The 15,831-nt window shown below is 44.0% G+C and overlaps 1 protein-coding gene across 1 annotated transcript; it reads left to right on the top strand.

Moving 5' to 3' along the window:
• The first annotated feature begins 1,511 nt into the window (after positions 1 to 1,511).
• PPP1R3E (protein phosphatase 1 regulatory subunit 3E) lies at positions 1,512 to 9,023 on the top strand. The gene has a single exon (XM_075433713.1). It carries the CDS (start codon positions 1,604 to 1,606, stop codon positions 2,543 to 2,545), a length of 942 nt encoding a protein of 313 aa, XP_075289828.1. The 5' UTR covers positions 1,512 to 1,603; the 3' UTR covers positions 2,546 to 9,023.
• Positions 9,024 to 15,831: the final 6,808 nt, after the last annotated feature.

Genomic DNA, 15,831 nt, shown 5'->3' with positions numbered 1-15,831 from the left:
TTGCGTTTTAATGTAAAAAATCAAGCTCTTACTGTTTAGTGGTTTTAAAGCGAAATTAACATCAGCAAGACCAAGTTGTTGATTCCTTAGAAAATCCTCATTGTGACAGATAGGAATTACTAAAACATAATTCAAAAGGATGTAGCCTTAGAGCCCTTCTGAACGATTCTTTGGGTCTGTTCCTTTTCTCCCCCAAACCAGCATGAGTAGATGAAAACCAAACACGAGTTCATGTCACGTCGTTTTGGGGAGAGAGGCACAGGAAAGAGGCCTAACGCACCTTTCCCATAGTGTGCGTTAAAGGACAAATGGGACAATTTTAAGATCCTGCGCTAATGAATTCAGACGTGATCCTCTATGTTATTACTATTCAGTTCTTCAAAACCGACGATCGTCCTTGTGAATGTGAGACAACGACAATACAAATCATTGGGAAGCGTAACGGTGTCAAATTTAACACAGCTGGGAGTATGTTTTCATTCCCTACATACGAAACATCTGTCGTTAAAAAGATCCGGAACCCAGCGGCAATAGCCCAGGAATTATTTTCATACTTATTAATAAATTAAAGCTGATAGTTCTAACACGAGACAGTAGGGAGCTTTCCCCCGTGTTCTGGTGGCTTTTCTTTTTTTTTTTAAACTCTTGGTTCTTACTGGCTTTACTTGTCCTGTTCTTAATCTCATCATCCGCATTTCCACTGCCCAGACTTTCAACGAAGCACCAAGTGCTGCAGATAAAATGCTGAAGGTGTACAAGCTCCTGCTCGGAAGCTAAATCAGACTCGCGTGTCAACACAGTTCAGGCTGTCTCTGGCAGGATGGCAGGATCATTGTTTTTAATGCAATTTACTAATTAAAAATGAGTACCAGATTATGGACAGTCTGGAATGAAGTGGCTCGCTCAAACAGTGTTCTAGCTCCTCGAATGCTCGTCATTGTTATGCAACTCGGTGGAACGCTGTCGGCAGTTATTAAGCGTTCCTCGAGACGCGTTCTGTGTTCCATGATCAACGCTCCCGGGTTCGCCTGGAGCCGCTCTCACTAGAGGGAAGCTCGCGGCAGCGCTGCGGCGGGTGCCTTTCCTTCGGCAGAGGCTCCGTGAACGCGTGACAGCAGATAGCTGGACTTCTCCCTTTAAACGCCCGCCGCCAGGCCGGCCGTTTCTCACGGCCCGCTTCGTCTGCCGGAGCCCGGTCCCGCCGCCGCTCCCGCAGCGGGGGAAGGAGAGAGCGCGTCGCGATGAAGCCCGACGCTTCCGCCGGGGAACCCCTCCCGTTCCCCCTTCTCGGGTGAGAACCTGGAGGAAAGGCCCAGAGCGCGGCACGGAGGAGGAGCAGGAGGAGGAGGAGAGGGACGGCGTAGGCGCGGTGGGGGGGAGCCGCGGGGAGGGGGCGGCGTCCGGGGCTGTGGCCGGGGCGGGCGGGCGGTGCGGGGCCGTGGCGGGGGCGGGGTGGCGCGGGGCGCGCGGCGTCGCCTGACTCCTGCGCGGCGGCAGCAGCCGGGGCCGCGACCGGGACGCCGCCGAGGCGATCCCGCCCAGCCCTGGAGGGAGGGAGCCGGGCGGCGGGCGCCGGGCCGGCACCGCTCCCGCCGGCCCACCCATGGATAAGGCGGGCTCGCTCCACAGCTCGGTGCCCGCGCCGCCGCCGCGGCTCTACCTGCCGCGCAACTTCAGCTGCAGCGCTTGCCTCTATGGCAGCCTGGCCGAGCAGTGCCAGGGGGGCTGCAGCCCCGACGGCGACGCCGCGCCCCGGCCCTTGGTGCGGGAAGCGGCGGGCGAGAAGCCGCCGGCGCCCCGCGGCCGGGAGCCCTCGCTGCCCGCCGTGCCCCCCAGCCCCACGCAGCGCCGCCGCGCTAAGTCTCTACCCACGCCCGGTGATCGCAGCTTGCGCCCGGCGCTGCAGCAGAGCCCATCTCGCCGCAAGACGGTGCGGTTCGCCGACTCCCTTGGCCTGGAGCTCACCTCCGTGCGACACTTCTGCGAGGCCGACCTGCCGCTGGTGCCGCCGCCGCCGCGCGTCGCCGACCTCTTCAAGACCAGGAAGCCGCCGGCGCTGGGCGACCTGGCGCCGGTGCTGTTCGGGCCGCCGCCGCCGCTGCTGGAGCCGCTCTTCCCGCTGCAGCCCGGCGCCGGCCCCGGCTTCGCGGAGCGGGTGCGGCAGCACAAGGTGAGGCTGGAGTGGGTGCGGGACGAGCCGGCGGGGCTGCGCGGCGCCGTGCGCGTCCTCAACCTGGCCTACGAGAAGGCAGTCTCTGTGCGCTACACGCTCAACCGCTGGGCCAGCTGCGCCGAGGTGCCCGCCGCCTACCAGCCGGGCGGCCCGGCGGACGGCCTCACCGACCGCTTCGCCTTCCTCCTGCCGCTGGGCGCGGCCGCCGCCGAGGCCACGCTGGAGTTCGCCGTCCGCTACCGCGTCGCCGGCGCCGAGTACTGGGACAACAACGACGGCGCGAACTACCGACTGCGGGGCCGGTCCCGCGTCCTGCCCGCCGCCGTTCCCCCGCACGACCTCGACAGCCCCGCCTGGATCCACTTCATCTGAGGCGCGACGCGGCGGCCGCCGAGGGAGGGAGCGCGGGGCCCCGCGGGCCGCTCCTGCCCGGACCGAGGGCCGCGACGGGGTCCCCTGACGGGAGGGCTCGGCGCCCCCCCGCCGCCCTGCCCGCCCGGGGACCCGCAGCCCGGCGCAGGGCTGGTCTGCGGCCGTCGCACCGCGGTACCCGAGCCCCGTGCGCGGGTGGAGAGTTCGTGTTTTCTGCTTCGCGAGCGATGCCGGTTGCCCGCACCCTCTCCCGCTACGCTGTGCGGGGTCTCGGGGTGCGCGGAGCGCGGCCGGGCGCCGGCGGGTTGCGGGGTGGCTGCGGGGAGCCGGGCCCCCCCGCTCGCGTTCGCCGCGCTGCGGAGCTGACGGTGAGGGGACGGACCGCGGTATTGAACCCGGCGTGCGTATGTCCCCAGGCCTGGCTGCGCCTCGGCACGCTTAAAAAATGTTTTGAGGAGAAGATGCTGTGTTTTGTCTTTCATTTCGAACCCTGCTTCATGTGTTCAAACGCATTTAGGAAAGAAAAATAACGCCGCGTGCTCACTGAAATGCGGCCCGCTGAGAGATTTTTCGAAAGCAGGCGGCCGGTTCTGAGGCTCGGGTGTCGCGGAGGGGCGAAGGCGTGTCGGGCGCGATGGGTGCTGCGGTGGGGTTGGCCCCGCTCCCGGAGCCCGCGTCCCGCTCAGCAGCCAAGCCCGGGAGCCGCACCGGGGGAGCGAGAGGTGGCGGGAGCTGAACCCGTCGGTTTAGTCTGCAGCCCAAGCAAGGCTTTCAGTTCTGTTCCTGTTAGCGTAAGAAATCCAGTGAAACTGTTGAGGTGTCAGGGCAGGAGCCTGCTTTCTGAAAAAGGAAATGCTCCGTATTTTTCATAATGACTTCAGTAAGTGACAGATTTCACAGGACTGGATAAATTTAGCCAGACAAATTGAAGAAAGTCATATCTTGCCGTATAAAAATACATCAATAAAAATTACAGAGCATGCTGACTTCGGCCTTCAAAGGAATGCTTTAAATTACGTTAGCAGTAGACGTAGTATTTTCCTTTTTAAACTTGCGTTTTCAGGAGTTCAGCTGAATACAGGTGGTGCTGGTGCCAAATCCGGGTGCTAATTGTCCAGGATTTCAGCATGCACGTGTTTGCAGGAGAGGGACCTCTACAAATACAGCTTCCGAGAGTGGGAAAACCGATGTCAGTGTGATCTTCTGATCATGAAGGGCTGTAAGATCAGGCCTTCAGCATTTTGGATCTTCTGTAGATTGTTTAGGAACAAAATGTGATTTTTAACTGCATTTGTGGCGTTCCTTGAAAGGGTTAAGTGTCACAAACGGCTGGAGTAATGCTGAGTTCTCATAGAACCTTTTGACTTTGGTGGGAATTGGGAGTACTTTTGTCTCCTGACAGTCTGGTTCAGTCAGAACAATTAAACTTATAAATTGGGGGCGGGGGGGGCAGTTCTGGAAACTTTATGGGAAAAGAGTATTTAATTTAATTTCTCTAGGTCTGTTTCTGATCTTAATAGAAATAATAGCAAGGCTACTTTCTGTAGTACTGGTAACTTGGTTTTAATTTCCCAGTCAGTTTTCTAATCCCTGTGTTTTTAATAGAATATAAAAGAAATGTGCTGTCAACATCGACGGAGTAGTTCACATTTTAGAATCTTAAGGCCTTGATCTTGTCATAAAGGAATCCTGTACATGGGTAGTACACATTTATAAAGCTAGAACTGCAGAACTAGGATCTTAAAATCGTCGTGATTGAAGCATATTAAGTGATGTATTTGATAGAGAAAGTCCAAGTGTCTTTAGAGCCTTAATACGGGAGAGAAGAAAAAGGACTTGTCTCCATCTGAAAGCACTTTGAAATCTGGTGGAAATACAGCCAAATGTCTTTTTGTTTATGTGCTAGAGCTTCCCGAAACATTTTTTGCTTGGCCTTTTTTACCCAAATAGTGAACGAACTGTTAGGTAGTTTGATAAAAATGCTTGGAGGAAAAAAAAAAGCTTCTATGCATTTAAGAGTAACTGATGCTGTAACTTTGCTTATAAAGATTTAACAAGATTTCCTGTTTAGTGTTTGAATGGCTTTAGAAACACGACAGTGCTAAAACCATTTTTAACAGTGAATGGCTCTGATTCTAGAGCTTCAAAATTATTTCCCAGTGAGTGGCAGTTTTTGTTGTCGTTTGATTTATGCAGCATCTGCAGGTCTCCAATCATTTAAAAATCTCTTCATAGCAATCATGGCTTAAATTCTTTAAATGTGGAATACCTGGATGGATGTACATGCATCAAGTACTCTAGCAAGTTGTTGTATTACCCTTTTTTTTTATCATGCATAGGTGAAGTTACTGTTGCTCTCAATTTCGTGAGCAGAATTGGGCTATGGCTGTATAATACTGGTCAGATATTATTGTCCTTTAATTTAGGGCCCCCTTTGTCAAACACAAATCTGAATATTAAACCTTTTGAAGGTGTGGCATCCCAGATGAACGTTTTACAAAACAGAGTCTCCTGAGCTTTCAAGCAGTTAAGCCTGTTCTCAACACTAAATTTTGTGAGTAACTTTATGGGCTTGAACTTGATCAGACATTATCGATGATATATGGGCAAGTCCAGTAAAAGACATGGTCTGCTTGAAGTGTTTGTAAACACCTACTTTTTAAGGCCTGGAAAGGTCAGGTTGCACCCAGTCAGCTCTGACTAGAGAATGCTGTTGATGAAGTCTGTGGCAAAAGTTTGAGGTGTTCTCATAGAAATTTATCAGTGCTGTATGCCAAAGCTGCACTACTTTGATTACACGTTTTTGCTTCTATCACATTAATTTATTTCCAAGCAAGATTTATTCAGATTTCCAAAAACAAGTTCAGTTGCAATGACCATGAGTATTTTTTCCGCTGGCAGTGTTCATGTAGAGTTTCCAGTCCTTTAGCTTTCAGTCTGATGCTATCTGTGTGTGGCTTGCTAGAAGCATTGTGATAAATGCAGGTGAAACAAAAATCACAGATAACAATTACATGATATTTACATAAATGATGACTTTGAGGAGAAAAACCTGTGTTGAAGAGGATAATTTTGAGGTTGGCGGGACATCAATCATTTTAATGGTAGCGGGAGCAAGGCAACTTTTTAAAATCACATTTCTAAAGAATATAGTTCCACAAAATGAACTTTCACAGGCAAAGTAAAATACTTGAAAATTTTCAAGGCAACCTTCTTCTAGAAAAAATGGTCAGCTCTTTTTATTTTTATTTGCATGAACAGAGCCCATGCCACCTTCCTTTCCAAGTGATACTACAATGGTTTAGGCGAGGCAATAATCCTTAGGTCGTTTGCTTCACTTTTAAGTGAATTATTCATTGCTTATGTCTCTGCAGATGTAAAAATGTGTCTTTTGTTTATTATGCAAAGTTGTAGCTTTATGAAATGTGCCATGTTATGTGCAATATAATGGTACTCTGTACAGTGAGTCAACTCGTACTGTATGTCTGATATACGTTGATGTTTGCTGCTTCACACTTACAGTGGTAGATTTTCTGCATGTGATTCTATGGCTTTCATGGCAATGTTTTTGAAATCTACCCTAAATATTAGAAATCCTAAAAGGAATCAGAACCATTAAGTGACTGTAAATGGAATTTCAGCTAGCTAAATGTATTACTGTTTTATTAGCATAAAATCAGCAGCTGAAGCTGTCGTACTCATTTCCATAAATGTACATCATTTCAGGTGAATTAGTATTTTTTTTTTTTACCTTTTACCATTTGCAAGTAACTTTTTGATGTGGATGTGTGTGCCTCAGTATCTCAGTAAACAACAGAATAAGTGCACACTCTTTGTTTCAGCGTATGTGAGGGGAAAATGTATCACTTGAATGAACAAATGTCTGATCATGCATAAGCATGGTCTTTATACAGATACATGAAATGTTTTCCATAGCGCCAGCAGGCAAACATCTGCTAATTCTATATTTTAATGTAAAGGAACCTACAGAAATATTCAGAAGCTGCTTTTTAACGTATTATTAAATATATATTGAAATTTTTATGTGCCTTTCAACATTTCCTAGGAAGAAATCCCCTGTGTTCCTTAGCTCTCTCACAAAAAGTCCAGTAATGGCTTTGTCTAATTCCTGATACATTTTCAGCTGTGCCAGAAGTCCTACATCTGTAGCAGCCAGAAGAATTTGATATTTTTCCGTATTACAGTGAAAGAAATTACAGTCAGAAGTATGTCTTCCTGGTGCACCTCTACAATTAAGTTAAAAAACCCAACTGTGACTATAGTTACTATAACAAAATATATTTATTGTACATATTTACCTGTACACAGATATTCTAAATATATATTCTGTCTGAAACCAGAAGTTCTAGTTTTTTATGAAATCTGTTTGTGGAGACATGGTCTTTTCAGCTTTTACTGTTCTTTATCTGATGCTGCATAATGCATATTGTTAAAACTTTTGGATGTATTCAGTCTGTCTGCACAGTCTGTATCATGAGAGAAAAGTACTCACTGTAAGGAGTATCTGAAGAAAATGACTTTCACCTTCCAATTATACTGCACGGCTTTTTGGCAAATCACCAGTAACTCCGTTTCCTGTGTGCACTTCATGTGTGCATGTTCTGAACATATGGAAGGATTACTTGCTGAAATTAAAATATTTTTGAGCACTGAAATTAAGGTTTTTCAAACATAAATAAGATAGGAAGTAAATATAGTCAATTTTGCTGTAAAAACCCCTAGCCTTATGTAGAGCTGATCAGTACTTTTTAAAATGGAAGATGGTGACATTTTTCAAAATGAAACATTTTCAGGGAAATATGCATGTTTCAGTAAGAAGGCTTTCTCAGGTTCAGCTTATGTGAGAGAATTGCCCCAAAACAGTGAAGTGGGTAAGAGTACTGCCTTCAATCGGTGTATGGACGCGCATGTGGGTCTTCCGTGATCAATGTGAATGCTGAGCTATAAAACCACTGGCTATTGGTTGGACTCTATCCAACTTACAAATACAACTTTTAAATTATTTTACAGAGCGGATTTTTGACCCTGGATTTCCCCATCTTGTATGAATATCCTCCTCATTCAGCTATTCTGGCTTTTGTTTGAACTTTCTGTTGTTGAGAAAGGTCTTATTTTATTTTTGTGCAACAAAGGAAGATTATTATACATTATATTTTTGGAGAGGAAGGCAGGAAAACTGTTTTCCTTTCAATTTTAGTTTTTTAATATTAAACGATAGCATGCAGAATAAAAATATGCTTGAAATAACACATGCACTAGCAATTCCAAAGAATATAGCCTAGAAAAATGTCAAATGTGAGATATGCTTTTTTAAAAACATATGTGCTTTGGTTTAGTAAGGCAGGGAGAAGGTCCTAGTCTCCAGTGCAAGTGTATTAATACCAGGGATTTATTTCTATGCAATATTATGGTGCACCTGTTTTTTTTTAGGGGTTAACTTCATTGGTATAGTTGATGTATTGATGTGTTGTGTATAGAATATTCTGTTAAAAGTGTCACTAAGGAAACAGTATGTCTTAAATAGTGTTACATTTTTAGGCTATATTTTGTCCAGTCTGACTTCACTAAATCATAATCATATTCCTTGGAATAACAGTAACAAGACAATATATCGTAACATTGCGTAATGAAGTCTCACACATGGTACTTTATCACCTTCTAGGACAACAAGTTGTGTTACTGTTGTGAGTTTTAAAATTTTTATATTTCTGTATCTTAAAAATAAGCCAAATTGTATTATACTTTTAAACTCAAAGAGCTAATATATATGTTTTTAAAGCTGATCAAAAGTGGTAAAACTAAATTTGGTTGGGATTACTCTTAAGTCCAATTTCTAAACTGTGGTGTAACAAATGTTTGTGTGCATCCTGTGGCTGGCTTCATGGGGTGCACCCTGACATTTCAAGGTAGATATCAAAATGAGCTCTGCTGGGGTGCAAAACCTGCCTACGTCTGGACATAAATCCATGTTGTAATGCAGAAAAATTGACTGTTGGGACAGAAAATTACTGTTCTTGGAACGGTTTAAACAAACCTGACTCCTCCCTTAGAGTGTTACGCAAATTATTTCTCTCTGTAATGGAGATGCTGTCTGTGGAAGACAGTGTTCTTTAACGTTGAAGTTTTTATTACTGTTTCTTTGATTCACCTTGACTTTGTTTAAAAAAAAAAAAAAAAGTTGTTTCTTAACTATGTACTTAACTAATAAATTACTTTTGGTTGTAGTTTCTTCTGCAATGTTTGTATTTCACCAAGTAATGTTTGTTTCTAATGTTTGTAAAAGTAATGTAGTATCACCAGAAGTTCAAAATCAATGTTTTCTAATAATGCCTTGTAATTTGCCTAGCCTTACAGTACTTCAGACAATTTTCCACTAAAACTGCATTTAGTCACTGGTTGTCACAACTATGAAAAATATATATTTATAAACGTGTAGCTTCAGGCTGTCATTAAAGAATAACGATACAAATTGTGAGTGCGTGGTGAATATACACCTCTTTTTTCAACTGACAAATGATGAGTTCTTTTTTGTTGACGATCTGAAACAACTGTGTTCCGATTCATCCATCGTGCATGTAGGAAGACATGTTGTGATGTGTACCTGCACATCTGAAGGCAAGTATCTAATATTTGGGCCAGGTTCTCCAGCGAACTTGTCTTCAGGCAGTCTCCGTTAAGAGTGTTCTCCATGGAAGCTGCAGTATACTGAGTTATGTCGGTAATCTGGTCTTCTGAAGTGTAACCATCTTTCAAGAAGATAAGATGAGATTATTGGTGGGCGTAAATGTTTGTAGCTGTCTGTTTAGTCTTGTATCGTTAACACCGCTTTGGACATAGCGTAGCAGTCTGTAGTTCAGAAGGGATGGCTGTACTTCAGCTGTTCGTGGCTTTACTCCTTCCTGACTTCGCATCATTGTGGTCACCAGTAACAGTTGTAATGATCTCCAGTGCAATTCAACGTTTAGCTGTCAAAAGCCTGTGCTAGGTGCTAGAAAGTACAGAAACACCAGTCTTTCAGGAGAGGAGGGAGTGGCTTTCATAGAAGGAAAATATGAGATATGTAGAAAAAAAACCCCTGTGATTGTTATTTTTTTAAAAAATAACAGTTTAGGTTTTTCAGTGCTGATTAGGAGAAAGCTTTCTAAGCCCCATGTGTAGTCAGCAGTAACGGCTGTCAAGCTGTGTCTTTAACAAGCACGTGCCTTTTCCTCGGGTGGTGATGCAGAAGGGAGGCTATCTAGGTATTAGCTAAATGAATCGTAAGGACTCTTCCAAATATTCTTTCTCGGTTAATTGCCGAGTTCAGAATATTTGTTTCTTGAATTGTTATAATGCACTAGTTTTCAGTCTTTTGCTGTAGACAGCATCTTCTCTTACAATGCCAAGAGCAGTCTTGAGCTTTTCTTTAGTCAATGCTTTTTAAGTCTTCATTATGATACAGATAAAGGCCATATAGCCATAAGGAGAAAAAATTTTACCTTTGTTCTCATGTAATTAGTACAACTTACTTTTCTGTACTCTTTCAGAAACATCTGCTTAGCTGTCTCATTAATTACTAGTAATAATATTTTCATGTGTTTCTTGGCAAGGGCAAAGTAATTAAAATGTAGCCCCAGATTTCATTCTTTTTTTTCTAGAGGCAATGTTTTCTGATTTAACATCTAATTTTTTTGTTCAAGTAAAAAATGAACTCTTAGCTCATATAAATCACAGAATCCAGAACCGTTTTCTTAAGATACCATTATATAAATATTAGACTGTAATAATTAGAATAATAAAGTGCAATTTCCCTTTTCTTTTTGGTAAGGCATATGGTTTGAATTTAAAACTGCTGTTATGCTTGAGTGAACCTGAAGTCATGAGATGACAGTTCTGGGTGAAGATTACGATGAAGTCATGGTGCTGTAAAATGAAAAAAAAAAAAGGCATAGATTTACATTGTTCTTTAGTCTTGGATTAGTTTTTTTTTCTCTTATATGGGACAAAATATGACTACAGTAATTAATTGGAATTACGGTTGGGACAAAATATGACTACAGTAATTAATTGGAATTACGGTAGATAGAAAAAGTCTTATTAATAACAAGTGTTAAAATGTATGAAGTATTCGTACAGTAGTGCTACTAATAATGGTAATAATCCCTGTTTCTTAACGTCCCTCTGTGGGTGCTTCTTGGCATCTACCAACAATTTTTGGTCTGACTGACGAGCTGAACTGGCTCAGGGGACGTGCTGAATGCCGTGGCGGTCTCCAATGGGGCAGCCTCTCTCAGTGGCCGAGGTGGCAAGGGCAAGGCAGATCAGATACGGAGAGAAGGGGAGGCCGAAGAGGAGGGGGAGAGAGCAAGAGCCTGCAGCAGGGAGCTGCGAGATCAGCTCAGGTTCTCATGCAACCTCATCCCAAGAGTCCGTGCTGTTGTCACGATCTAGAGCCATGGTTCCCAACCCTCAGGATGTCTGCCTCTTCTTGCAGCTCTCCATGTATACAGGGGCAGGTAGAAAGGAGAAATAGGGGTTGTATGTGCTGCCCCTAAAGAGCAGCCCTTTGCAAGACTGTTAGAGTCCCTGTTAGAAGCACTGCTTTAGATCATATAGAAGCAGGGGCATGCATTAAAGGACCGTGCTGTCCTTCAGTTACTGCTTACACCTGCGGAAGATAGGGGAAGCAGACAAAAAAATTCCTATCAAGATCTTGAATGGCTGAATTTTCTTCTGTGTTGCCTGACATGTTTACCAGGTCAACCTGATGTAAGAAATGGCACTTAGTCTAATAGAATGCCGCAGAAATGTTTCAGTTGTAGATGAGGATGATACATTGCAGAAAAAAGAGCCGTGCAATGGTGATAGTACACCAGTTGTATCCCTGGCTTTGCCTTACCAGTTGTGGCACAAATGAGGGGTTGTCAGAACAGGCAAGAGTTGCCAAGAATACTTAATTCTATGTCATTTTCTCTTGATCCAGACCCATGCAGCGAAGAAGGGAGGGGGTGGTGGCTGAAAAACAGAAGTATTCTTCTTAGAGTCCTAAGAAGTGCAGACTCATCTTCCTATCTTGGGGATTGATTTTCATGGTTAGAGAAAGGTACAAGTGCTGTACCTCCATTAAAATACATCTCTAAGCAAAACGCATTCAATAGCATAAATAATTAAACACCATAAACAAATGACAAATAAACCAGCCTAATAGCAGAGGATGTAGGACACTTGTACTACATTAAAATAGATCACATCTGAAGTGACCAAATTATGCTTTGTCAGGAAGAGAGGGATAGCAATATTGTGAGGCAAACTGACCAATCCAGATACCACAGACTACATTCTCCTGCCAAGGACTGTTCCTCTTAAGACTGTGTCTTAAGTAGTCTGGGGAAGGTAGAGAAAATTACATTGAGGATGCTCCTAAGCTGCTCTCAAAATTTGTCTGTGCCATCTGCAGCTTATCTTGCTGGTAATTTACACTGATGGATGTTGCTCAAGAGTCTTTTAATATCGTCTTATCTCCATGAGGTCGTATTCCCTGGAAACAGCTTGCCGAAGGATGTTCAGTTTTGCCTCAGTCCAGTCGCATTTCACCACATTAAAACATGTTTGTCTGTAGAAACGGCACTGTGTTATGCAGATGGCTTTTCTGGTCTCTAAGACTGATGCAGCTTTGTTAATGTAAAAGCATTTTTACCCATGACTTTGGTGGAAGAATGTTTTTCCCAAAGCTCCCAGTCCATCTCTGCTCTGTTATTGAAAGGCTCCTATTGACTTAAGGGCTGGCACCGTGTTTGGAACGTGGTAAAATTCTGGACTGTTTACGCACACCCCTTGCCCCCAGGCCCGATTTCAGGTGTGCTGCAAGAAGAAGGGAGAGGAGGCTGGGGGAGAAGAAAGGCGCTAAGATGATGGGTACGATAAAATGAGGCTTACGTTAGTTCCGTTGCTACATACAGCGCTGTGAGGAGTGTTCTTTAACCCCTTCCAAAGAGGCAAGATGTGCTCAGTATTGTTGCTGGTCTTGCCGTTGGCCTTGGGCGTTGGTGACGCCAGAGCCAAGGTGTCACTGCAGTGCCGGTGCTGACTCGGGCACTGCGCTGGGGACCGGGGTGGCCGCGCTCCTTCCCCTGCCCCCGGTGCCGGCATATTGTGAGGAGTGCCACCGCGCGGGGAAATTACGCGGGGATTTCTTGAACTTGCAGTTATTTAAATCGGCGTGTCGCCATCTGAAAACCTGGAGCATCCAACCCACTGGAGAACTCGTGTTATTAATCAGTTATGTGCTATTCTTAGGTTTTCTTTCTCTGCTCCAAACTGTGCGGCACAGGTGGTGCAGTTCCCTTTGCCTCTTGCTGTGGAATGCCTCCCAGCATCACAACAGAAAAGCCTCACGTGCTCATTGAGAAGCTGAGGATCATTCCTGACTGATTTACTGGTGCAGTTCTGGGCATCCACATGACTAGGCTGACGTGAAGATAGATGTGATGCCCTTTATGTGTCAGTTGGGCGTATTAAAACCCTGCTATGGGAGCAGTTACTACAGGAAGATTGTAAATTCCCAGTCTGTCAGCGTGAAGAAAGAGAGAGGATCCTTGGCCGCAGGACATCAGCTGTCTGGTGACACCAGTTCAGGGGAGCATTAGAAACTGAGATCATCTGCTGCACTTCTAACCTAACCATCAGAGCTGCTTAGGTAATTGGCTTACTGCTAATTTAATGACAGTGACGTTGACATTGCCTGTATTTTACGCTCATCAAGACACCACCAAGTGTTATTATTTACGTAGTTCTGTTCTTTCAGTTTTATACCAGTCATTTTTCCCCTCTGGTGAGAAGTAACAATTACATGATTTGTATTTATATACGTGATGGGTCACGATTCACAGGGAGAGGCAGCACTTCATTGGTTGAAAACCAGACATTTTAGGTATGCAATCTTTTCAGGACCAATAAAAATTAGAAAACTAAGTATGGACTGAAAAAATTAGTTCCAAGTTCATCTTATATTATTCAGTTAGATAATTTGAGTGATAAGGGGGTTGGTACTTGTGGAACAGAAAGGAAGTGTTGTCAAGAAGAAAGGTGATAATTAACCTCTAGAAGATACAGAGACATAATTATTGGCTGGGGGAAAAGTATGGAAATCATAATTTACCGTAAAACCAACCTCTCTGCTGAGTCTATAATATTTAGTATCCAGTAATTATGAGTCTTACATTCTTAAGCTCAGGATCAAGACTTAGGAGGTCACAGATGAAGTGGTTATTTTGTAAAAAATAACTCCTTTATTCATTTTCTGTAGGAGCACATACCAGTGAACAAGTTTGATGTTTCCCCCTATGATTTATACAAAAGTATTTAAAATTGTGTCATAGACCAAAGCAAATACACCTTTATTTCATCTCTTTATTTGAGGAAAGGCATTCATTACGGGTTCATGCTGGCAAGCTTTGCATTCATGTTCTCACAGTCTGGCTCCAGCCACTGCAGGGTGGTCTGCCTGAGGTTTCCCGCTGCTGCTGAATGTAGTGAAATTATGGGATTACTGGAAAGCTACAAGCTCTGCTTGGGTAACGTACATCAAAAAGGAAGCATACATTCTTCTGGCAGCATAATTCAGGTAGTTGAGTGGATTGTAGAAAGATACAAAAATACTTGCTCCAATAGACATCCTTTGGCCTAAATCACTGCAGAACACCAGAGCTCTTGGCATAAACCAAACAAGAAAAGCACCTAAGCATCATTGTTCCCATTTTAGGAGGAACTGGGAAATTTAATAAATCACTTTAAGGTCATATGGAACCCTAAAATAAGACAGGTTCCTGGTCTTCCTCTTGAAGCAAAAAAACATCCATTCTCCAACTGTACAGCATGAAAGAAAGGTTGAACTTGCTTTCAGATGGTTTCTCCAGAAAGTTGTCATTTATCCATACTCATGTGCAACCTTATAAACACTGCTACTACACAGATGAGAGCGAAGCTTGAGGAAGAGAGCAGATTTGTCAGTTTTTACTACTCCCCACGTTCCTTAGGGGTTTACAGAAATTATTGTTTTGCATTTCATTGATCAAAAGGAAAGAATAAACACTGTAAAGGAAAAAATGTATAAAAATCCATTACAATGCTCTGGACTAACCTTTAAAGGGAGATCCACAAGGGTCACGTATTACATGGCAATGAATAAAGGGCCTATTACTCTCTAATAAAGCTGGAAAAAATACAGTGGAAGAAACAGTATAAAACTGAAACATTTTTTTCATGCATTCCTATCTCATTTCACCTGCGCTCCTTCTAATGTGAAACAAACTTTCCCTTTGGAAAGTGCACAGGGAGGTCAAAGATCCAAGCTGACCCAGGGGGTCTGTAAGAGGCCAGGACCAAGCTCCCAGCTCTCTGGGCCCTGAACATTGTCACAATAAATACTGCATGATAGTGTGAATAATGGGTAAGTACTAACAGTTTTAAAGCATTTACACTAGGTTTACTGGAGCCTTTTGTTTATCAACCACTGCCAAGTTACAACTCTGGTGGAACAGTCAAACCCACTCTTTCCTCTTCATCACTTTGTAGTTTAATTCCTACAGAGAAGATAAAACTATCTTAAATACACAGTGGAGTCTCTCTTGGCAGGGCTTTTATCTGTGACTTGTATAGAAAAAAATTAGCTCCTAGGATTTCAAAAAAACACCCATTATTTTGACATGCCTTCAGCCCGTAAAAGAAAAGCCTACATTTTTATACATTAGAAAGGTTTCTGTATAACCTGCAGTGCGTTTCTGGCCTTTAAAAGGGCTGTGCTTTGGGAAGGAACTTCCAAAGGAATATGAATTTTGCCTTTGCTGTCTTCTATGGATTAAGCATTCCCCTGCTTCCTCTTAGATCAACTTACAGATATTCGGTTTTCATTCCTGTTGGGTGCTTCGCTTCTAATCACTCTTTGAAAACTGTGGGAAAAAGTTTCAAACCAAATCTCTGCTGTACTATTACATTTCCCTGAAGCGCAGGTCTGTACAACTCAACCTTACCCTTGGATGTCACATCAACTTTGAGTGCACAGTTGTGGATTCATTAAATATTAAGTCTAATGAAACCATCTAATTTAATTTACTGGTTTGCAAAGTGAAAGTTTTAGTTTCATTCCAGTGATGTCATTACAGCAGCGTGCCTACTTGATCTCAGGGACTGACATATAATGTATCCATGTGTGTCTATTACTGATCACACAGTTTTCACAAGTATCTACTCTTCTGGTATCACCACAACTGCTAGGCCATTGTACGTAG

The sequence above is a fragment of the Opisthocomus hoazin genome, chromosome 12 (genome assembly GCF_030867145.1).
Source record: "Opisthocomus hoazin isolate bOpiHoa1 chromosome 12, bOpiHoa1.hap1, whole genome shotgun sequence".
NCBI lineage: Eukaryota > Metazoa > Chordata > Aves > Opisthocomiformes > Opisthocomidae > Opisthocomus > Opisthocomus hoazin.
The sequence above is the reverse complement of the archived record's forward strand: the minus strand, read 5'-3'. Positions and strand labels throughout refer to the sequence as shown.

Coding starts and splice junctions, on each gene's coding strand:
- PPP1R3E (XM_075433713.1), top strand. CDS start 1,604: ATGGATAAGGCGGGCTCGCTCCACAGCTCGGTGCCCGCGCCGCCGCCG.